The sequence below is a fragment of the Anas acuta genome, chromosome 1 (assembly GCF_963932015.1).
Source record: "Anas acuta chromosome 1, bAnaAcu1.1, whole genome shotgun sequence".
NCBI lineage: Eukaryota > Metazoa > Chordata > Aves > Anseriformes > Anatidae > Anas > Anas acuta.
This window is the reverse complement of record NC_088979.1, coordinates 89,904,933-89,929,196: the sequence shown is the minus strand read 5'-3', so window position 1 is coordinate 89,929,196 and position 24,264 is coordinate 89,904,933. Positions and strand designations below refer to the sequence as shown.

At 40.2% G+C, this 24,264-nt stretch overlaps 1 protein-coding gene across 3 annotated transcripts in view; it reads left to right on the top strand.

The window, feature by feature from the left end:
* Nucleotides 1-567: 567 nt before the first annotated feature.
* The window catches only part of POLA1 (DNA polymerase alpha 1, catalytic subunit), a 198,880-nt gene continuing 175,183 nt past the window's right edge, over nt 568-24,264 (top strand). For all 3 annotated transcript variants that reach the window (XM_068687005.1, XM_068687014.1, XM_068687025.1), the window contains exons 1-16: nt 568-716; nt 1,094-1,218; nt 2,207-2,303; nt 2,785-2,865; nt 3,621-3,736; nt 4,000-4,062; nt 5,547-5,645; nt 7,504-7,699; nt 7,934-8,102; nt 8,990-9,168; nt 12,532-12,644; nt 13,116-13,232; nt 19,113-19,187; nt 20,459-20,597; nt 22,121-22,278; nt 23,536-23,620. In XM_068687005.1, the coding sequence (XP_068543106.1) occupies nt 686-716; nt 1,094-1,218; nt 2,207-2,303; nt 2,785-2,865; nt 3,621-3,736; nt 4,000-4,062; nt 5,547-5,645; nt 7,504-7,699; nt 7,934-8,102; nt 8,990-9,168; nt 12,532-12,644; nt 13,116-13,232; nt 19,113-19,187; nt 20,459-20,597; nt 22,121-22,278; nt 23,536-23,620 (1,843 nt within the window). In that variant the 5' untranslated portion in view covers nt 568-685. The remainder of the gene's footprint in view (nt 717-1,093; nt 1,219-2,206; nt 2,304-2,784; nt 2,866-3,620; nt 3,737-3,999; nt 4,063-5,546; nt 5,646-7,503; nt 7,700-7,933; nt 8,103-8,989; nt 9,169-12,531; nt 12,645-13,115; nt 13,233-19,112; nt 19,188-20,458; nt 20,598-22,120; nt 22,279-23,535; nt 23,621-24,264) is intronic.

Genomic DNA, 24,264 nt, shown 5'->3' with positions numbered 1-24,264 from the left:
CAGCCTTCCAGCTGTGTGGAGAGTCTTATTTCATTTTGGATGGCTCTGACGGGTCAGTGCTACCTGCCTCTGCAAGAAGTCGGGCATCATCCCTCCAGAGTCAATGCCCATGTGTTTTCAGGAGCAGCAAATGCTCCTCAGGTAAGTTTCTCAGGTAAGTTCAGATGAAGGTGGAAACTTCTCAGGGCAGCAGCTGACCGACGGTGACTGAAACTATTCAAGGTAAAGCTGTGGCAAGACAGAACAAAACCCACTGCTTTCCCTTTCCCTGATTTATTTATTTATTTATTTTTTAAATAGGGACACAGGTGAATCTAATTAGCCTTTTATTTCAGCAGTTGGATTTAATGCCCCAGTTAAATGCCGCTGGTTGTGGCGCTGAGGCGCACCCTTCCTCACACAGCCCTCACCCCTCACTGGGCGGCTGCCTGAGGGCTTCAGACGAGGGGGGGGGGGGACGCCCCTCAGCGCGCTGGGGCGGGTGAAAAAAAAAAAAAAAGCTTAAAAATAAATAAATAAAATACAAAATAAATAAATAAAAAAGGAGGGGGCGGGGTGAGGGAAGAGGAAGGGAGCGGGGCGGCCGCGGCCGCTGGTTGGCTGTCGGCCCGGCGGCGGCTGGCGGGGCGGGCGGCTCGCGCCACTTTCGGGAGCCGTTGGCGCCGGCCGTGCGCGCGCGGGCGCCATGGCCGAGAGCGGCGCGGGGCGAGCGGGCGGTGAGGCGGGGAGGGGACGGGGGGGGAGGGGGCGGCGGTGTGTGAGGGGCCCTGAGGCGCCGGCACCGGCCGGCTGGGCCCGGGGGGGCCGTGGGGACGCGGCGGGGGGAGCCGGGAGCCCTATGGGGCCTGAGGGGGGGGGGGGGGTTGGGAGCCGCCTCGGGGGCCCGGGGGGGCTTTTGGGGTGTCCCCGCCGAGCGAGGGCGGCCCCGCGGTGTCCCTGTGGCGGCGGGCAGGGGTGCGCCACGCCGCGGGTGCCTGGGTGTGCAGCAGGGCTCCGGCCGGCCGCTAGCACGGCGCCCTGCGCGAAGCAGCCGAGGTAAGCGCGGCGCCTCGCCTCACTAAACGTTGTTTCCCGGCTGTCTGGCCGCTTTCAGCCATGCCCGAGGGTGGAAGTGGTGCTGCATCACGTTCCCGGCGCGAGAAGAAGTCGAGGAGGGGCCAGCAAGAAGCGCTGGAACGCCTGAAAAAAGCCAAAGCCGGTGAAAAATTAAAATATGAGGTAAACGTCCCCTGTCTTTCCTCCTAAATAAAAAGGGAGTGTGGGCTGAGAGGCTTGACTACCCTTCATACATATCAACAAATATGGGAAACAAAAACTGCCTTTCAGCTCAAATTTCCTTTTTTTTTTAATGTAAAAAACCTGCATATTTTAGAATGTAGTTGTCTTGCTGTGTTCTGACATCACCTACTTGTTTATTTCTGTTTTCAAAGCTAAAACAATTGTAATAATCGCAGGTCAAACATATACAGCATTTGCTTGGTAACTATACCACAGGGAAGGACCAGCCTCTACAACTTAATTGCTTTAGTTAATGTTACGATAGGACTAACTTTACTTTTTTTTAAAACTTCATATAACCTTAAGCTAATTAATTTCAATGCTTTACATGACTGAAATCCGTTAATATTGACAATTGTTTCTACCAAGGAAGCAGTAGTCAAGTATTTCACTGATACAGCTGAAATCTGGCAGCATGACATTGTTACTGGCCAATTAATTGCAATGCCAGCAGGAAGTGACCTCCCCATTGAGGTGCATAAGTCTAAAGAAGCCTGAAATGCCTATATCCTTAAGATGCAAATTCACTCAGGCACAGAAGAGCATCTTCAGCATTATTCTTTAGCATATCAAATCACCTTTTTGTTGAGCTTGTCTGAATGCTTAAGAGTAGAGTTCAGAACTGTGGTGGCTTTTTTTGTTGCGTGAAATGAGTAATAAGGCATCTCAGGTTCAAATGAAATCTCTGCTGGTGTTTCAATAGATTCAGTGTACTGTAATAATTTTAAAGATTAAAAAATAACCTTTTGTCACTGCCAAAGAAAAAAACCAAAACCAACTTAAACTAAACAAATAGCTGTAGTTACTAGTTGTGAATAATGGTCTAGGAAGATGTACAATTCTTGGGAACTTTTGTGTTCTTGTTGATGACCTATATGAATAATTGGTGGAATGGGAGCTGTTAATCATCAGTGTACTTTAACTGAAGGTTGAGGAGTTCACCGGTGTGTACGATGAAATAGATGAGGATGAATACTCCAAGATGGTAAGAGAACGGCAGGATGATGACTGGATTGTTGATGATGGTAAGTTAAGAGTCGTTTAGAGAGTTATTTTGATTATAGTATTGTAACTCAGCTGGGTTTCTTAATGTTCAGTTGTTGATGTAAGTCATATTTCAGCATGTTCCTAGAGTCATTTTAGTAGACAAAAAAGATGAGCTTTTATATGGAAATGAGTCTCTTCCATTGTTCTCATGGTAGTGTATTAGGATGGTAGTGAAAGTATTTTCCCATTAATAACTGTTTTTGAAATTTTATTTCCAGTTACCAGTGATGTACCTTTAAAAAGTGCTTTAATTGAGAATTTCTAATTAAACTTGTATTATTATATTTAGTCTAATGGAAGGTGCGGCTGAGAGTGCAGTAGATTTTAGCACTTGCATTTGTAACACTTGCTCTGTGTTAAAAGCATTTAAGTATGTGAAATGTTGGATTATGCAGATACCTCGAAATATCATGAGATGGAATTTGAAATGTAAATTTATACCAATTTGGTTTTGTTCAGATGGTATAGGTTACATAGAAGACGGAAGGGAAATCTTTGATGAAGATCTAGATGATGATGCTCTTGGTTCCAGTAAGAAAGGTAGGTTGAACATAACAGCTGTAGAAACTCTTCTGGTTGCTTTTGAAAGGTACCTGAAACGGGCAACTTCTTGGTATCAGTATGTGGTGAATAGGGCCACATGGCACGTTACTTGAAGCTGTGCAGCTCAGTGGCTGTGACTGGATTTTTTTTAGTCTTTGTGATGCAGAGGATAATAGTGGTCCACAAACTGAGAGTCACCAACTACTTTAGGGCTACCAGGGTAATTTGGCTTAGTCTTCTGTGGGATATGTATTCACAACAAATGCACCTGGGCAATGTCCTTGTCTTCCAAAGCCAGTGTGTAAAGGATGCAAAGTCTCTCTTGCCAAACCTTACATACTCTTATGGATCTGGAATCAAATTATTTTGCCAACTTTTATTGCCTGATTTTGAGAATCCAGGCCTAGTGCTTAACTCCTGGACACTTGTTTCTTCTCTGCAGGTGCTTCTGTGAAAAGTATCTTGGTCCTTTTTCTGGGGTATGGACTTGTGTGGGTGCAAAGATCATCCCTGAGGTGACTAGGCAAGATATGATGTTGATAGGGCTTTGGGTATTTTTTATTTTTTTTTGATGCATGATATTCATTAGAAACCTGGCAGCAAACAAAAGATTAGGCTTCGTTTCAGCTGGCAGCTTAAAGGTGGAAGAAGTGGGTTACCTCAGCTGTCTATTCCTGCTAATAACTGATGCCTCAAAAATTTGACTTTTTGATGAAGAAATCACAAACTTTAGCTTTTTTTTTTCCCTGTAGGAAAAGGTGGCAAAGCATCTGCAGTTGATAAAAAGAACTTGAAGAAGTCTGTGGTGTCAAAGCCAAACACAATTAAGTCTATGTTTATTGCCAGTGCTGGGAAGAAAAACACAGATGTAAGTTACTGCATTTTGAAGTGTAAGGATTTTTGTAAACTTGTTCCCACTTTTTGTTGGGGTGGAGTAAAGCAAGGGTTTCTTTCAGTTTCTTTTGTCTAGTTCCTAGCAGGAGCTCTTGTTTATGGAGCGTTCCTGAAAATATGCATGTGTTTTGTAGAAACACTTTAGCCATTTGCTGCTGGTCTCCTGATTGTGTTTGCAACTATAGTTGGGCTGTTTGATGTTCTTAAAGAAAGATGTTTGGCTATCTTATCTTGCAGAAAACTGTGGACCTCTCAAAGGATGATTTACTAGGGGATATTCTTCAGGATCTGAATGCTGAAGTAAGTGTATAAATCTGCTTGAGACAGCTTAATCCATTTATTTGTCTTGCTGTGGAACACGTAAAGAAAAGAAAGTTCTTCCTAAAATCAAATCACTTGAGGTTGACTTCTGCCCTAGCACATCTGCTTGGTGTATTCTGCGTGTGTATGCAGTCTACCTGTCTGTTGTCTCCACCTCACAGAAGTTGTGTGACTTTACTGGTTTGATAAGCCCAAACTAGTCCCCCCTGCTCAGAGACGGTTTATAATGTGACCCAGGGCCTGTGCGAATGCAGCCTTCCATGCTTTAGTCAGTGTGGAGTGGAGCAGGACTTGGTGCGCCTGGATGATGTGTACCGTATGTGCGCATCACCACGCTCCAGCCAGCGTACTGTAGGGTATTTCTGTCTGGCATGTTTGGGTTCACCAGAGGAGACGAGGGAGAACAGGTCAAGCAGATAACAAGATCAAGCAGATGTCTCAACTTCTGCCTGCCTCCTGCTTTCTATGGTTTGCTCCAGGGAATCAGATGAATACTTCCCCTGAGCTAGGAGTGCCAGATAGCTGCCGCGGCAGCCCAGATTGGACCGTCTCAAATGAGGCCATTCCTGCTCATCACTGAGTTTTCAGGGGGTTAATGCCCCTTAGCAGGATTTCTCAAAACTGGAAGGATTGCTCCCATGTAAAAGTGCTGTAGGGAGATACTAAATTAAAATACATTCCATCATAATAAGCTTAATATGTATGTTAGAGAGCAATATAAATATTCCAGGGTAAAGTTGTTCTCTTGGTATTGTGGTCTTTTTCACATTTTTACCCCTCCCTAAGATACCTGATTGAGAATTATAATAGCGTAGGCTATCAAAACCCTCAAATCATTAAGCAAATGCATCTTACTGCTGTCAAATTTTGTGGAGTGTTAAGCAGGGGAAATAATGCTAATAATTACACTATGGCTTCTATTTAAATAATACTTAGCTATTGTTTTTTGGCTTTGTTGTTTGTTTTCTAACCTTTCTTCTGTTATGCCTTGATATGGATGAATGCAAAATATCTGTACATATAAATAAGTTGAAATGTTTCTTCCTCTAGTATGACAGTGTTGAAAGAGCACTTCTGCCTTTCTTAAGGCATGTATGCTCAGTACTGCTATTTTAGCAGACATGCAGAACATCCCACCAATTATTCTGATACTTGTGCCTTAAAGGCATGATTAGCCACAGAAGTGAGCACAGTTTGAAAACAGTTTCACTCACTGATGACAGTTTTTCTCTCAAACTTTTCCGAGAAAATCTAGTTTCTTTCCTGGTAGGCTGATTGCTCAGATAAGTTTTCCTTTTAACATGGCTGAGTTGTGAATCTGGAGGTTTCTTTGTTTGGTGAACTTCTTTCAAATATTGGTGGACTTCTTTCTCTTTGATGGAAAATGTTACTAACCAAGGCAGAAGAAAACGCTAAACAACCCTTCTCTGTTATGTCACTGTCTCTTTTTGTTCAATATTCAGACTGTTCAACCAAGTCCACCACCAATTATAATGCTGAAAAGAAAAAGATCTGCTGGAACGCCACTGAATCCTTTCTCTGTACAGTCCCAAACTCCTAAGGTGAAGTAAAATAAATAAAATAAATAAATAAATAAATAAATTCAAGTTCTCATTGATAGCCATTAATCTGTTTTGGTTGGTTTGAATACTGTTGTCCTCTATTTCTGCTTTTAGGAATAACTTTTCTCGTTAGCTTCTTTAGTCACGTTAAAGTGTAACTTGATGTTTTTTTTTTCTTTCTCCCCATCCATGTTAATACATAAACAGAGTATTACTTATATATATATATTTAGCGTAGTAATAGTATGTAACTTTTACATTTGACAGATTAAGTTGTTTCTGTAATATTAGGTACCTCACATGAAGGTGAGCTTCTGCTTTTTCCTTTTTTCCCTAAGAGTAGAAAAGAACTTTGTGGCAAAGCATAGATGATGGGAAATTAAATAAGCAGAAAAAAGTGTATCTGTGTTGTGGAAGAGGGTAAGAGACTTCTCTTCTGCAGAATTGGAAAGCAAATGGAAAACTGAAGCTGTGGATATAAGTTGACTTTAGTGGAAGACTGAGTGAAAGGAGTGACAGGTTGCTGTGGGTGGAAGCCTACTGTTTTGATGAGTTCTGGTAAATGGGGAGGACTTTATAGCTGGAGATACAATGATATACTTGCTAAGAGTCTGTAGAGAGCAAGTGGAGTAAAGTAGATAAATCTGACTTACCATTAAAATAACAGAGCGAAACCTTTTGTGATACTGAAATCAACTCTTGACGCTGAAAACAGCCACCAGTGGCACTTACTTCAACAGGTGTTGGAGCTAAGGTATAATTAAAAAAGTAGGAGATAGAATGAGAGAGGATCTGTGTCTTTATGGTGCAAAGCAGAAGTTACTTTTATACTGAGGAAAAAAAAATTCCCAGATAGGCAGTTCTGGTGATGGCTTCTGTGGTCCTAGGAGTTTGGAGATTCAGGCAATGAAACAGATGAAGTGTACGGCCTTAGAAAATAGATGAGCATGAAAGAACGTGATGGCAACTACAGAAGGCAAGAGCAAAAGTATTAGTATGAATAAATTCATTTGGCTGAGCTAGCAAAATTTTTTTACTGAGGGTGTATTAGATCATGTTTGCTTCTGTTTAAGGTAAAGGATGGGCTGAATTTTGTTGACTGCAGTAGGAGTAGCTGAACTGATTTTGTTCAGCAACCGTAAATGATTCTGTGCAATTCTGTAGATAACGGCTTTCCCTGAAGTTAAGGTTTGGGGGCTTGTTGCAGACTAAGGGCCCATAGATGCAGACATCTGTTGTTGGTCATGGTGGAGACCATTTCATAGACATCTTCTGTGACAAGAGTTTCTGTGGCTGCTGCTGCAGCTACTGTCAGAAACACGCGTTATTTGTGTAACATCTTGGAGTTCAGGCTTGTGGAGCATGTTGAAACATGGTATATTTGTCTGTATCTGTCATGTCTGTAGGATTAAAATATCCAGTGGAGAAGCACTCTGCTCTCCAGTCCCATGCATTCCTGTAGACAGCTTATACCTGTGCACAACAGTAATGAGTTTAAGTGGCTGTATAGGTCTTTCACCATTTTTCCAGGCTCTGTCCCTGCATGACATATATTGTCACATACTTAGCTGGCACAGATAGAGATTTTAATTTAGGAATGGGGTCATGCTACATGGGAAAATAATGAAAATAACTATACACTTGAGTAAATGTCATCCACGGCCTGTTGTAAACTGCTTTTTAAAGAACTGTAGAAGGAACTCATTTTGAGGAGTTCTAGTTGTCATGCTGCAGAATACATGAAGCTTTCCCTCTAGCCCTGGTTACTAGTTTTGCAAATAGCAAGTACTATATTTTTTTCTTTCCTTTTGTGCTTGTAAAAGAAAAAATTTAAACTCGCGTCTAAAATGTTTTTCAGGTAATCACCCCTATATCAAAGAAAGCTCCCGCTCATGTCAGAAAAGAAGCTCTTCCTCCAGCTTCATTTCATCCTGAACATCCCAATTACACAGCAAAATCTGTCATAGCCTCTGAAGAGAATGGAGATACCAAGTATGTGCCAAAAAATACAGAAAATGGAGTAGTGGAGACACTAGAAGAAAAAGCTATTGAAGGTATTGAAAAACCAAATCTCAGCTCTGGATGTTCTTTAAATATGGCATGTTAGCGTAACACTTCCTAGTTTACACTAGTTACATGTTTAGCTAGCTTAAATGTGGTCTTTTGCTCCTATATTAACATTTAGTGTTATGTTCATGTGTATGGTTTGCAGTCTGTGCATGCAGATGTAGTGTACGGTGTGTCATTTTAATGATTCAAGCCTCTAGTTCTATGTGCAACACTTCCAGCTGACGATCAGGGGATGGTGGATTTTGATGATGAGGACTTTGATGAACCTATGGAAGCAGAGCATGTGGGAACTATACCTGAGACAGCTGAAAGCTTGAAAAGAGACAAGGAAGTTGAAAAGAAAGAGACAGAGCAGCTGGAATCTGAGAAGAAAGGGACATCTGCCTTGTAAGGATCTCTTTAATTTTCTTAAATTTTCTTCCTTCTAGCAAGATGCCTTTCAGTATGTACAAGCCTTAAGTTAATTTTCATATTTGTCTTTGCCAATAGTATAACTGTGATATAGAATGATGACAATCTGATGTGATGTTTTTTTTGTCATGAACTTAAAAATGGTCAAGTTGAACATGCTGATAGCTACTTTATTGAAAAACACTTAATGTTTCTGGGATTTAGCACATAATAATACTTATTTCAGTATGTTGAGGTGACTTAATTTGGGTGTGAACATACTTTAATGCCAATAAGCAAAAATAAGGAATACCTAAAGATGCTTATTCTAAGCAACCCAGAAGGAATTTCATAGCATTAGTTGTAGTTAAAAGTATTGTAGGTAGAAGTAGTTTAACCTTTTGATCAGCTGTTTTTGGAAATAAAAGAAAATATTTTTTCTTCCTTTTTTTTTGTTTGAAAAAAATAATCTTGAATGTTTTCATAATTTGAAAATATAAAATAGTCCAAGGCCTAAACATCTAATGACTCCCAAAAGGTAGTTTTGTTGAAATAATCTGCTGTTCCCACTGAGCAGCTTTTACAGATCGTTGGATTTATTTGTTATATAAAGGCTTGAATGGCTGAGGCTGAAATTGAAGCTAAATGACTTCTAAACCCTGTGTGTTGTGTAATGAGAACCATAGTTGCTATGTGGATTTCTCTTTTTGTTGCTCCATCCTCCTTTTCAGAAGAAATCTGAGGAAACACAACTGCTTGGAGTATTTCTTGGTAGTGGAATGAGTGACCAAAGGTGTGAGAACTCTGGACTGGAAAAAAAGTAGAAACAATGATGGTTATAGCAAAGACATAGTTTTACTTCTTGTTTGTTTCTTCCTCTGCAGAAGTTGTTCTCTCCCAGATGTCTCATGCTGGGACAAGGTTGAAGAGGATGAAGCTGATTTGGTAGTGACAGACGTTCAGCTGGACCCCAGTATCCTTCCACTTGTGAATGGGGAAAATGATGATCAAGTCTTGAGATTTTATTGGCTGGATGCTTATGAAGATCAGTACAGTCAGCCAGGTCAGTTCAGTTAAAGGAATTCTGATTCTTTTTGTGCAACGGGGTTTTTTACACTGGCCTAAGTTATGTCTGGATTATTTCTGTCTAGGTCCTGTAACTTGTGTAATGATCTCTTCTGTTTCTCTGCCACCTTGTCTTCAGTGCAGGGCACTCTGAGTGGGCAAAGAAAGAATGTTGTCTCTTGGTCTAGCATAACGCTGGGGTGGTACAAAGGCAGCTACTAGCACTTCTTGATGTTGGTGACCCACTGGCAATCTTAAAATCTTTGTGCTCTAGGAATAAGCTGATATTGTTAACTTCTTGTGTAGTGGTGCAACAGTTGAGCATGCTTGCTTCTTTTTTCTGGAAACCTACCTTAAAATTCCGGTGGATAAGAAGAAAACCTGTACAATAGCAGTTGCATGATTTTGTATAAAGGGGAAGGACCTTTTATAGAGGGAAGAAGATGGCCTGAAGGATGTAAACTCTATCTAGATGTTTTTATTCAAACCAAGTAATTCTTGAATATTGTTTCTGTATTAGCATCTCTAAGCTACTTTGTGCAGCTGAAGTGTGAATTCTGGCTCTCATACCTTCCAAACTGCACCTCTTTGTCTTCCAGCCTTCATGTGAGAAGTTGTATTCACATCTGTTCTCAGCACTTCCCATCTGTCCTTTTCTTTAAAATCCAAGATTTCTCATTTGTGCTTCATGCAGGCTTACCAGAAGGTTCTGTCGTACCTTGTTGAAGGCATTTTGCCGTGATGCTGTAAGCATTGAGTCAGATATGTTTCTCTGTTACACCTTTCTTTGTAAGTTGGGATGCTGAACTTAAATATGAGACTGTGCTGGGTTGAACAGCTTAGTGATTTAGTGATAGGAGTGGTAATAATCATAGATATCTTGATGAAATCAATGGCTCTAATATAAAATTGCTCCTTTTAAAGACCCCACTATTGTTCTTTTCCTTTTTTTTTGTCTTCTAAGTCAGTGGTTGCTGAATGGAACATAATTATGAAAGGATTTCTGTTCCGCGCATGCAAGGAGTGTTCTTTTCTCATTATGACTTTTTCAGGATTGAATAATAAAGACTGCACCTGTTTTCAATTAGTAGTGTAGAAGGGAAAATTTTGGTACAGCTTTTTGTTTAACATGTTCATGATCTTTGTTTATGCCTCATTTGCTGGGATCTCAAATGCATCGCCTGAAGAGTAAATACCATGGCGTAATCATAAGACTCTTTCAAACTTAATGATTTGTCGGAGGCTTACTTTTCATAACTCCCCTTGCTGTCTCAGGGAGAGAACTTGAGAATTGTAATCCTATTAATATTTTAAAGAAATAATAATTAAAAAAAAGCCCTTTCTTTCCCTGGAGCAAGATGGTTTCCCTGTATCTTGACTTTGCTTGCCTTTTGATTTATTGGTAACTTGGTCTTCTCACAGACTTTGTTTTATAAGCTTTTCTTTCTTTTTTTTTTTCCCTTTTCTTCCTTCTTTCTACAAACAAGTTTACAGGGGATGGAGTCCAGTATCTCTTCTCTAATTTCTTGGTTTTACATGTGAAATGTCTCTGAAAACTCTATGAAGTCGGTCCTGCTTCCAGTGTGCATGTGTGTTGGGGTGGGAGGTGTGTGTTTGAGGACCAGCTGTGACCTCCAAAGGTTCCTTCCATTCTAAATTAAATTGATTCTGTGGAACCTGGCAATTAAGACCACTTACTTGATTGTGCTAGAGTTGATTGAAGTTCGTCTCTGCAATACAGGTGTCTTTTTATCCTGTATTTGGGCTTCTGTATCCTTCTTTCTACCTCACCTGCTTACATGTACACCTGGCAGGTTAACTTCTTAGTGCTCTTAATACTGCCAGCTCTTCAAACAACCAGCTCCTGGTCTGCGGCCTCTGCCATAGTTTCGTCTTTTTGTATGAATCACACCCACCTGAGCCCCTCTCCTCTCTTGCAGTGATTGCTGGGGAAAAGGACTCCATCTTCCCTGTCACTTAGATCTGTAATTTCAGCTCTTTCTAGATCCTTTTATTCAAACTGTCTAAATCTTGAAGATTGTCTCTGTATTAAAATCTCTAAAATACTTTGTGCAGCTGAAGCATGTATCCTCGCTCTCATCTTCAAAACTGCAACACTCTCTTCTCTATCCTCGACAAAAGTAGTCTTGTTCACATCTATTCCAAGCACTCAAGAAATGATTTTTTCTTAGCCTGTCACTCTAACTCTGTCATCCATCTTAGTGCATCTGCACTGATTTATCTGCTGTCTAATGGAGTAAGAAAGGTACCTTTACATCTGAGAGATTGCACGGCAAAGATAATTTACAACTCTTAACAAAGGACTTGTTTCATGGATTGTCAGACCAAGGAGAAATGTAGGTTCCAAAATCTGCCTTAGGTGAAACATTGTTTCTGAGACAGTCTCAGCTCTGATATTTCTGATTTCATGAATAGCAGTGTACTGTAGGGAGCCTGTCTCTCGTGTAATCTAATTCCAAATTATTTATGGAGTTCAAAGGGGAGTCAAGGTTTCAAATTGTACGTGGAAGTTCATTTTACTTGAAAGTCAGCTACACTGCTGCTGTGTTGTGCCACAGTTTACCATCGCTTGATAAGCAGCTTGCAGCATTTTGTGCTAATGCCAGATTCTCAGTGGCTCAGAGATGTGCGTGTACAATAATGACATGGTCCACAGCAAACAGTCAGTTGCATCAGTCCTGCTGTATACGGTCTTTTTGACATGTCTATTGGCATTACAACTACATGCAGGATTTCTTGCAACGTAATAAATCTTGCAGTGTTCTTATCTGCTAAAAATAGCCAGTTGAAATGTTTTTAAAACCAATCAACTTCTAGTTGTTGTCTTCTGTATGTGTTTCTGTAGATTTTATAAGTAATAGAGTCTTAATCTCACAGTACTAACGTGTAAGAAAAGAGGATTAATTGTTCTGGTCTAGCCGAAGAATGAGAAATTGCAGATGACAGAAATGTTTCAGGAGTGATTGACAGCGCAAGCATTCTGATTATCTTCAGCTTTCAGTGACTTCTTCCCTCTCTCTCTTCATGAATTATCAAACTAATGTAGATAGAAATGGAATATCAGATCAGAATTCGGAGACTGGTCGTGTGATGCCATTTTGAATTTCATATATCAGGGTGTTGTTACTATAGTGATGGAGGTAGGGGCATGAAGAACTATGCATATAACCATTTACAAAGCTGATGTTTAAAACGATTCAGAATGTGCTGATGCACTGGAAAGATTTGTTGTTCAGGGACCTAAATGAGGAAATGGTTGTGTTTCTGTGCAAGAATGTGTGATAGCTGCTTTAAGCAGCACTAAGAATATTGAATTCTTTGCTCTGCTGTTATTCCCTAGGCGTGGTATTTTTGTTTGGCAAAGTTTGGATTGAATCGGCAAACACCTACGTCAGCTGTTGTGTGACGGTGAAAAATATTGAGAGAACTGTTTATCTACTGCCACGTGAAACAGTAAGTATATCTTTTAAGCATGTCAAACATAAGTACCTTTCATTCTGATTATGGCAGGTTATGAGTTCTAGTAGTGTGTTTACGGGAACCGTCGTCTGTTGTCTGATGCCAGAGGTAAAGCTGTGTGCAATGTATACATGGTATGTCACGTGAGATGCAGAGTAGAGTGTTGCTGCTTTCCCCCAGCCCTAACTATCAAGTGCAGACAAATTGTTATGTTTTGGATTTGCTGCTCACGGAGTAAAAATGTCTTGGAGTACGATTAGAAAACTTCAGAGTTTTCTCAACACTCTGTTTTCAATTAATATTTTTAAATGAAGGTTTTCCTGGCTGATTGCATTGTAGTATTCCCTTAGAGAGGAAATAAATGGTTCATAATACCAAAGCAAAATTCAACTTATTGGTTCTGTCAGCTGGCTTTTTTTTTTTTTTTTTTTTAATTTGTGAAACGTGACTTTTTCTTCTTTATAGGAAATTGATCTATCTACTGGGAAAGAGACAGAGACTCCAGTAACAATAATGAGTGTCTTCAAGGAATTCAATGACAATATTTCACCAAAATATAAGATTATGAAGTTCAAATCCAAGGTTTGTATATAAGCACGCTATTTGATCACTTTCTGTTATGGTTTGAAAGGTGGGAAGTCTGTTGATAAACTATCCAGTGGGAGAGGTTATGCTGAAATGCAAATATCAGATCTTAGTGTCAGAGTTTAAAGTGACAGTGTTTTGTTCAGCAGATAGATCAGTACACTGGGATTAGATCATCTTTATATTTGACAACTGTTATGTTGAGGCTTATATGTTTGCATGTTTTATCTTCTCACATTGGCAGATTTATCTTTATAATGTGTGCTTTTCGGGGCAGAGATCGTTGTAGTGAGCTTATCCAAGAGTTAACATTTTGTGAGGACTATCGTCTGGTCTTGAACCTTAAGCTGGTCTGGCCTTACAGTTGTGTGCAACAGTTCTGCAGTCTCTTCCAACCTAGAAATTCTGTGATTATTGCTGTGCTCCTTTTGCTCAACACATCCTCAAAAGAACATTGAAATACAGAATGTTGCTGTAATGGAAAATTTGCACTTACAGTAATATATGTCATAACTGCAGGAAAAGAGCTGCTACTGCTGTTAGTGTTGCAGATTTGGACCAAATTAGATTGTTAGTATGAGAAAGATATTACACATAGACAAACAAGCAAGCTGTCTTGACAGTGCAGAGGGAGCGGGCAGAGGTGGAGAGTTTGTGTGTGCGGAAAGGTAGCTAATTGGAAGAAAAGATCTCTTCAAAATGAAGTGCTCAGAAGCTTCTCTGTTTCTTGAAGTAACATCATTAGCCTGGTAAAGCTGGCTTTCACTGTAATTACTGGTGTTGTGGAATTCAGTGTAACTTGTCCCAGGCTAGTGAACTTGTGACTTGATAAGATTCATTCCGGGATAGTTGATCAGCAGTTGGGATGGCAGGTAAAAATATAGCAAGAATGGAATTTAACAATTTATACGTGAGGGAAAATAAAACCAAGTAATTCAGGTTGGAAGGAATCTCGGGATGTCATCTAATGCAAAGCTGGAGTACTTTGGGCAGTTTAGGCTGATGAAGTGAAAACATCAGTAGTGCTTCTCAAGTGGCAAATCTGTGTAAGAAATGACATCTTAGCAATATGTGGCTTAGTGTGCTGCTTACATCATTTAGGGAAAATGAGGGCTTCATTAGAACTTTGTAAAACATTTATTTTTTTTTTCTAGCTTTTTTCCTGAATTTCTGATCCAAATTTAGCTCTTCCAGTTCTTTCACTGTTACTTTTCAAATATATTTGATCATAACTTACTTGTTTTGTGTGAAAATTGGAAAGGGGTGGGGGGAATTTAACAATGGGTAAGAAGTGTGTAATAGCTCATTATTCAAAGACCCTTTCAGGAATGAGAATCAATTCCTTGTTAAAACATGTTGCAAACACTTGTGTTCCAGAAAAGAAAAGAGGGGAAAAGGCCTTTGAAAAGATGCAGATCTACTTTAAAAAAAAAAAAAATAATAATAATTTAGGAAGCTTCTATCTGTTCCATTGTACTCAGGAAAAAAGTATGGACGAGGTAACAGAATAATACTGTTTAATTATCAATGATGGCTTTTAGAAATTGAGGTAAGCCACATACTGAAAGTATTCTAACTGTTATTTCCGAAATTAGTTCAAAGCTTGTCAAATGTTTACTGATTTTTTTATGTAGAGCTTGGGATGAAAGACCTGACTTGTCTGGGGCTGGCTGCAGTGCATCTGGAATTCTTGGGTGTTGTACAGGAGTGATCCCTAGCAGGGAGAGGCAAATAGCAGCATGAAGGCACTGTTAAGGTCTTACCTAGAATATTATAACACTTGATCGTGCTGATGAGAAAGCACAAACTCAAGTGACATCAGATAAGGAAGATAGCAGTAGGGAGGATGAGACAAAAGAAAAACCAGTTGTAGCGGAGATTGAAAAAGATTTACTATTAGATAGAAAAAGCTTTATTTTTTTTTTCCGGCCTAGTAAAGTGGAGAGTAATGGGAGGAGCTTTTGGCTCTCTAAAAATATGAAATGGGGATGAGCAGCAAGAGATCTATTTAAAGGACAGTTTTAGCACAAGAACATATTTATGAAATTTAATTTGTGAATAAATTAGGCAAGATAATTGAGGGTGCAGAGAAGCTCTGGAATAACCCACCGGAAGTGTTTCTAAATAAATAGAATTTAAATACTGTTTGTCAGATGCTTCAGCTTACTGAATTTTTACACACTTAACATCGTAGAAGACTCTCTCTAGCTTTATTTCACTGGCTTTTTTTTTTTTTTTCTGATCTTGATTGTTACTGCCTCTTGGAAGGGTTTAATGAGCTAGCGGGGGTACAGCAAGTCGTGTGGGGGATGAGAGGAAAGGTAAGGGAGAGTGGGGCTGCCCGTGGGCCTTTGGAGGACTATTCAAGGAAAGTATTGTAGACTCAGCTATTCCAGCTGAACACAATGTTCACTGTGAGCAAGTGGCAGGGTCCTGCAAAGCAAACCGGGCCAGGCTTGCGTCGCTGCAGCAGGGGGTGCTGTTGCTGCCTGCAAGGTAACTGTGGAATTACTGGGGTTGTTGTCCCATTACTTCATCCTCTTTTGCTTTTGTTCCACTCGGAGAGCCCTCAGTTTGCCTGGTTATATACCTTATTAATCCCTTTTTCTTAAGGAGTCACCGTGTTTCTTTTCCTTTCAGTCATGCCACCAGAGCTGTCATGTTATACATCCTTTCCATCTCTGTTTCCACATAGCTGTGCTGGGCTCCCAGATGGAAACGCTGGTTGCATTCAGCTGGGTAAATGCTCCAAAAAAGGGAACTCCACACAGTTGTGACTGTATGGGGTTAAGAGTTCATGTTTAGAAGAGCCCCCTTGTTCTGTGATGTGCAGTCACTGTTCCTGTTAACTACTGTATTGAAAGGGTTGGTGTTTTTGAAAGATTTTTGGAAAGGCTGATGGCAATATTTGTCAGGTGAGTGGGACACTCGTGACTGATGTGCTCAGGGTAATACACAGCAGTTGTGTCTCAGTTCTGGCATAGTACTGTGACACATGGAGAAACTCGTGTTCTTCCACCATTAGCTGGGAATTAGAAAGGTTACTCGTGTACCTACAATGTGCCCAAAGTTCTTTTTGTTGAGAATATCTGGTTTTGTGATGATGTGGAGAGAGCCCCTATTAATACCCCGAGACAAGTTGTTCTCGGGCTGTGCGCGTGCGCCAGTGGCGGCCCTGCCGGCACCAAACTTTGTCACTGCGAACAGATACACTTAAGCCGTATCACTTCCTCCTGCACCTGCTGCTAATTGCAGCTTCAGTGGGTTGCACTGCTGCCAAGTTAGCAAGTCTTCACAAATCAATTTGAAAGCAGCCTTATACTCCACTTAGAAACTTCGCAGCTAATCACTGCTGCTCATTTCTGCTCTCTGAAGGGCCACTTGAAGGGCAGATTACTCTGCAGCAAAGCATTCATTCACTGCAGTTATGACCAGAGGCTTGTGTAATTGAGCTGAGCTCTGTGGAATAACGCAGATGAATCACTGCAGCATGCTATTTTTACACTGCGTTCAGCTTGCGTTTGCAACAAGAACTTGTTTGAAGCCTGAGAGGTTAAAAAAAAAAAGAAAAAAGTAGTATGTGCTAAAAGCAATGTACGCCCATCTGTGACATTATGGCTGGGATTCGCTGCTCATGTGGGGTGCTGCTTTGGCTCTACTGTTCAGACCTGCGTTTGGAGGCTACTTTCTTACACTGTTCTGACCTCAGAGTGATGCTGTTGGGCCAAGTTACCTTACTGCTTTCTGCTTCTGTGTCAATGTTATAGCATAGTCATGGTGTAACACAATCAAGTAGCATGGATGTGTAGCGGTGGTGCAGATGGTCTGTGAAGTGTTGCAGAGCATTTCAGCAAGTACCATAGCATCACTGAACAGGATACTGTAATTGCTTTGAAAATGGAGGTAATTGTTCTTAGAAACTGACAAACTGAGCATATTGTGAAATTGTTATTGTTCTCAGAGAAAGCAGAAGTGATACTTGACTTTCAGTGAAGTTGCACAGGGCTTGATACTGCTTTAACTATCTCTGCATTACATATAAACAAACAGACTACTTTCTACTAAAACCCAAGTCAATCATAAAATATTGTCAGAGAAAGCGTGTAATAAAGTAAACAGCTCTTGGGTCCCTCTCTGAAGTGCCTGCATGCTAAAGCACAGAGCATGGAAGGAAGAACTGTGCAGCTACAGGTTTACTCATTGGGATTATGGATATGTGGTGGGACAGGGTGTGGTAAAAACCATGGGCTGGGATGGTGAGGGGGCAGTTCCTGCTTGAGTTTCTGGGCCCGGATTAGAGGGCAGGCCAGTGGGGTGAAATCATGGTGGGTATCTGCTACAGGCTGCTTGATGGAGGAAACAGAAGATGAGGCCTTTGGATGAGTGGAAGAAACCTCACTTTTGCCAGCCCTGTTCCTTATGGAGGGTTTTAACAACCACAATGTCTGCTCTAGGGGTGGTGCAGCAGGGCACAAGCAATGCAGGAGGTTTCTGGAATGCAATAATGACACCTGAACACAGCTGACTGGGGACCTCATGAGGGGAGACACTGGACTGGGCCTTGTTCCTACAAGCAAGGAAGAACGGGATGGGGATGTGAAGTTCAGGGGCAACTTTGGCTGCAGTGTACAAGAGTTGTTGAAGTTCAGGATCATGAGAGGGGGAGAAAAAATCAAAAATCAGGATTATAATCCTGGTGTTCTGGAGAGCAGACGCTGGCCTGCTTGGGTACCTGTTGGGACAAATCCTATAGAAAATGTCCTTGGAGAGAATAGGGGTTCAGAAGAGCTCATTTACTTTTCAAGGACCACCTTCTCTGTGCTCAAGAATGATCCATCCTCACAAGGAGGAAGTCAAGCAAAGGTGGTAGGTGTCCTGCATGGATGAACCAGGAACTTCTGAATAGATTCAAAGGAGAAAAGGAAGCATGCAAGAGGTGGAAGCAGGGTCAGGTGACCCAGGAGGAATGTGCAGGCACCATCCAAGTGTGCATTAGGAAGGTCAAAGCCCATCTGGAGATGAATCTGGTAAGGAAAGCAAAGGGCAACAAGAAAGGCTTGGAACACTTGGACTGGACAGATAGATACAGGTCCCTGGGATGGGATGGGATGCACCTGTGAATGAGGGAGCTGGCCAATTCCACCGTGAGGCCATTCTTGGTTACCTTTGAGGGGTCACGATGATCAGGGGAGGCTCCTGAGGACTGAAGAAAGGAAGTGTCACTGCTAGCCTCAAGGTGCACAAGATGATGACCTCCAGAGGTCCCCTCCAACCTCAGCCATGCAGTGAAGGATTATCCAGGGAATTACCCTGCTGATCCAGCCTCAGTGCAGTTCCTGGGAGAAGGCAGTAGAACATCTAGTTGTGACAGGTATTTACACATGCACAAGGAAAAAAAAGCAAGAAACAAAGTGCTTGGGAGTGCTCCGTGTGGATTTACAAAGGGGAAATGGGACTTAACCAAGCTGGCAGCCTTCTGCAAAGAGATGACTGGCTTGGTGGACAAGGGAAGAGCAGTGGCGGCTGTTTGCCTTGAGTTAGTAAGGTCCTCAGCCTGTCTCCTATCCTGGCCTCAAAGACAATCTGATGAAGCAGGGGCTTACTGTATGCTTTTTGATTTGTGATGGTTAGTATGCATGTAAATCAATTCTGTAGAAACTGTTCATGCTAAGAAGACCAACAGAACTGAAACAGTCTTACTATCTTTACATGGTTATAATGCAAAGAAGTTGCAAAAGTGGTAATATATGATCCAAACCTGTGATATTTGAAGTGTTGTGTTTTGGTTGGCCTTTATTTCACAACCTTTCTTATTGGACAGAATTAATTTTCTATTGGGAGTTATTGGAAAAGTAATTATATCTTTCTTTTATATAGAAAGTGGAAAAATATTATGCTTTTGAGATACCGGATGTTCCAGCAAAGTCAGAATACTTAGAAGTTAAGTATTCGGTAAGTATAATTTGTCTGATAAAAGAACATAACCTGCTTTCCTACCCACTTAATATTTTTTTTATTTAAAGAAAAAATCATAGGACTTGACCCTTAGTAGCTAGTGGCTGTACCTGTGTTGAGGTGTGTAGGTAGTTGATCATTTTTTTTTTCTTTAAAAAAAAAAAAGGGGAGGGGGGAGGTTATTGATGAAGGGAGGGGATGTTTCCTATTCCCCAAGTTCAGAGATTAATGCCTAAGCTTGTAGCTTTTTTTTGTTACCATTTGGCTACTCGCTAGTCCTTAACAAAAAAAAAAGTTGTTTATCAGGAAGACTAATATTTGTCAGTGCTAGCTGTATCTGTGCAAATAAGTCCTGAGAGGGGGAGAAATGCATATAAAAACTGCTACATTCCTCCTGTCTTCTCCCCCAGTTATCATTTGCTTATTGTGTATGTATATTCCAAGTATTTCTTATATTGCCTTGTCTTGCTACCAAATCACGTAACCAGCCAAACAGCCCTTTAGCTGTGCTGGGTCAGGGCCTGAAGTGCTGTCAGATGTTTCAAATTGCTTGCTACCTTTGAATGTGTTGTTGAATCCACGTGTATAGCTGGTATCTCTGCGTACATGGCTTTTGCAAACAGCAGCTGGATGAGCAAATCTTCAGTTGAAGAGCTGTAAAATTGAGCAGCAAAGATGGGAAAAAGATCCCATAAGAACATCAGTAGCTACTCTTAATTAGCAGAAATACTTGACTTGCTTTCAAATGTAGGACTCGGCAGTTGTGAACCATTTTGGCCAGTTGCTGAGGTAATGTCTTTTTAACTCATTTTTTATGCTAGTTTGAGGTGCTAAAGCAGCATCCCATAGAGATTTGCTATCTGTCCTAAATCTTTCTTCAGCTATGCAGAAACACTTTATCCAGCTTTAATCATCGGTCATACAAATACTGTAACTATCTAATTAAGTTTCTCTATTAAAATGGTCATTGAGCACTGTTGTAGTCTTGCCTGATGATAATACTTCTCTTGCATCCAGTATGGATGAAGAAGGTTTGCTTCGGTGCATTTTTATATTAGTGTCCTGATTTTAGGTACTTATGCACCTATTTAAGTAGGGTCAATAGTGTAATGTTGTGAATTACCATAAGACATTACAGATTAAGGCTTTGCCTGTGGGAAATTACTGTGATTTCAGATCTTCCCTGGTTTTGTTAAGGTGGCGTCTGAATGTAGTGTGTCAACATGACTGTGGTGGGAAAGGACTGACTGTTTTTTATTACTTGTTAGGCTGAATACCCTCGGCTGCCCCAAGATCTGAAAGGAGAAACATTCTCACATGTATTTGGAACTAACACTTCTAGCCTGGAACTCCTCTTGATGAGTAGGAAGATCAAAGGACCGTGCTGGCTGGAAATAAAAAATCCACGTATGGTGCTTTGCTTGTGAAATTCTTGCTTGTTGAAAAATGCACATAACTATAGATTGTGAGGAAAAATGTAAATTCTACTGATAAATTCCCATCTTGCAAATTAATTTTGTAATTTAACTGTGCAGTTTTCATTACCTAGTACAAACTGTAACTTTATCTTCGTATTTTAGAACTCCGTCTGTATGAAGTTGCACACTGTGCAGATTAGATTATAGCTTTGAATGGCATTATGAGGGAACTGCAGTCCATAGAAGCTGCTCTTTGGTGCATACCCTAAAGCAATTTATATAATGTATAAAGCAATATAGTGAGATAGCTAAAAGTTACTTTCCTAGAAATGTACTCCTTTTTCTTCTCTTAGTAATTTAGATTTTCAGGAAAAAACAAACAAACATCTTTTTAAGCGCAAGCCACTGATAGATGGCTTTTTTTCTTGCACTAGAGAAAGTTTGTGGTGTGGAACCTTTGTATTTGAAATCCTTTTTGCCTCTTGATTGTGGCATGCACTACTTACAGGAGGTTATGCTGCCTTACTTTGGTTCGGTTGGAGATAATCGTTGGGCATGTGCTGTGTATTCCCAGGAACATGGGGATGTGTTAATCGTACTGGGCAAAATCTTTGAGGCACTTCAAATATAGTATTGACAGTATTGAATACCGATAGGATAATTTTCCTTTTCAACACCTAGCTCATACAAAGCTGGCACCAGTAAGAATTTTGGGCTGCAACAGGCAAATTGTACCTCTTCATACCTTAGAGATTTAGAATAAGCATGTCTCCAACCATTCGATGAGTCTCCTATGGCTTCTCCAAAGAGTGTCATCAGTAATCATAATGAAGCTGCCTGTGCAGTTTGAGTGTCAGTGTTCGGTTTCCAGAAAGGTGTCAAATAGTTTTGCAGGGAGTAAGATAACCATGTCTACCGACAGCTGTCTTCAAAAGGTTAATCCCTCAGAAATGTAGCCTCTGCTTCCTTGTAACAGCCTATACAGAGTTACCTCATCAGCATCTTTTGTGAATGAGCACTTGTTTATTTCTTAAAGCAAGTAAGGAATGACAGGCCAAAATAATCAAATGATAATGGGTGGTTAACATGTCTTTTTTTCATCTACCCATTTATGTTTTTTTTTTTTTTTTTTTTTGGTTGCCTACTCCATAGGGAAATTAATCCACATCTAAACGTGTCTGCCTAATCTTCAGATATGTAACTGATGTGTGAATTGAGAATTTAGTAGACTTGGGGCATCTCGGCTGTTAAAAGGAGAGACAGAAAATCTTGGCCTAGATACAAATATTCCCTTGCTTTTTTTTGGTGTTAAAGAGCCCCTGATGTGACTAGGCTTCTGACTGGTGAGTGAGGGCCTTGGGAGTCCCCAAAATTTTGGCAGGATTAATCTGGATCTTGGACCATTCCACAAAAGCAAAACATAGAAGGAACACGCTCTTTATGATGGTACTGCTAGAGAAGTCTTACCTGGGATTCCCAGAAGAATGAAGGTGGTTCGTGTTTTTTCCTTAGAGCCCTCCAATCAGTCGGTCAGCTGGTGTAAGATAGAGGCAGTGGCCTTGAAGCCTGGTTTGGTGAATGTGGTTAAAGATACTCTTCCTCCTCCTCCGCTTGTGGTCATGTCTCTCAGCATAAAGACCACCCAGAACCCTCAATCTCACCAGAACGTGGTAAGTAATTGCTCTTGATTTTGGTTTGGTGTTGTTTTGTTCTTTGTACTGCACTAATTTTTTTTCAAAAGGCTTGAAAGAACTTCATCTTATAAACCATGTCTGAATATGTATGCTACTGAATAACCTTCCTGTGCTGCGAGCACTTCAAAGAAACATTTACTAGAGGTTGCTGGTATAGATCAAACTCTGTGGGTTCAGTGGAGCAGTTTGGTCATCATTTATTGAGACAGTAGATCCTACGTATTTTTAAAGCCTTCTATTTTGTCTGTTATGCATAATAATTATTAGTAAGACCGTCCCAGAACATCTGTTAATGGATTTTTTTTATTATTATTATTTTGTAGACTTGAGTGTTACATGTTCTAGGTAAAACTACTTTTTTCAAAGTAGAATGAGAACCTGCTAGTACCTATTACTCTGCTGTGAGGCTCTTTCCTTTTCTCGGGAAGTAGGAAAGATAACGGTGGCCATCCTCAATTGCAGACTGCAGACCACAAAGCATTTATCTGTTTTGTAATATAGGTCTCTCTAACTTACGAAGAGCTTTTATAGGATAGTTGTCTCTGAGTTATTGAGTGGGAAAAAAAAAAAAAGCTCACAACTTTTTTCAATCAGAATTAGCCTTCTTGGTCGAATTAAAGCCAACCTAATGGGTCGTGAACCAGGTACCAGTAGAACTCTGCTTACCAAGATTTTCTAAAGCCTATTTAATTTGTTTTCTCTTGCGTTTTCTTAATCAATGTATGGGCAGTCAGGACTTCTGCCAGCAAAACAAGCAGAAGGATCAGTAGAGTAATAGCTTCTGAACACTAAAACTTCTTGGCTACTTCTTGGGTTTTTGGAAGTCTTCACTGCTTGCTCAGGGGCAGCCCTTCCTAAGGAAAGGCTTCTGCATGTCTTACCCTACCCACATCTCCCCTGTACTTTGTAGGTGATCCTTTAAATTATGGGGTTTGTTCAGACTCAAGAAAATTTTATAAAAGCAAAGTTTTCCAGAATGAATGATTTCTCATGTCAAAGTTCTGAGATAATCTTTAGGAATAAGTTATGTGAGATCAGTTGATAACTTTCTGTTTAACTTCTTATATTTGGAGTTTGCGTTATAAAGGATTTTTTTTTTTTTGTGGAAGTAAGAGAAAATAGGCAAGGAAACTTTTTTTTTTTTAAAAAAAAGAGTGTCAGGGTGGAGAAGAAATGTATGTTGATAACAGATCATGTGTATTTTGACATGTATTTTGTACTTCCTTGGTCTAGATTGTGGCCATTGCAGCTCTGATCCATCAGAAATTTCCTTTGGATAAAGCCCCACCTCAGCCTCCTTTTCAGACACATTTCTGTGGTATGTACTCGGAACAGGTTATGTGTAGAAGACATCTCTTTTCAGAGTGGGGTGGGATTTTTCTTTTTATTTTTTTAGACTTCACTTAGTCACTCCAGCAATAGTGGATTAAAGTAACTTGTTATTTTTGTTATTAAAAGTGACTAACTTTTGACTCTCTTTTCTTCTTATTTACTGGATGCTGACTTTTTATTGAAAACTTGGTTGCACATCTTAGTTTGAGATGATGTGAAGTAACCTTGCTCTGTATGGTTCCTAGTTTTCATTAGTTTTACTTCATCATGTGTTTTCTTGGGTGATGTTTTTCACCCATGAGTTCAGACCACTTACTTATTTCACTTAGTTATTTTTCAGATTAGTTCTTCTCAATAGAACTTTATTAAAACTTGACATATTTATTTTCCTAAACAAGCTTTTTTTTAAAAAAAAAAAAAAAAGAAAAAAGAAAATCTCTTGCAGTATGATAGCTAAATTTTGAGATTTGGACTTTAGCAGGAGGATAATAAAGAATTTTGAATGCTTGTGAGAAGAAATACTTAAACTGTGAACAACAGTTTAATCTCCATTGATAATTCTACTCAGAATATTAGATTATTTTAATACTTTTTTTTTGATTACTCTTATCTTAAAGGGTCTACCCAGAA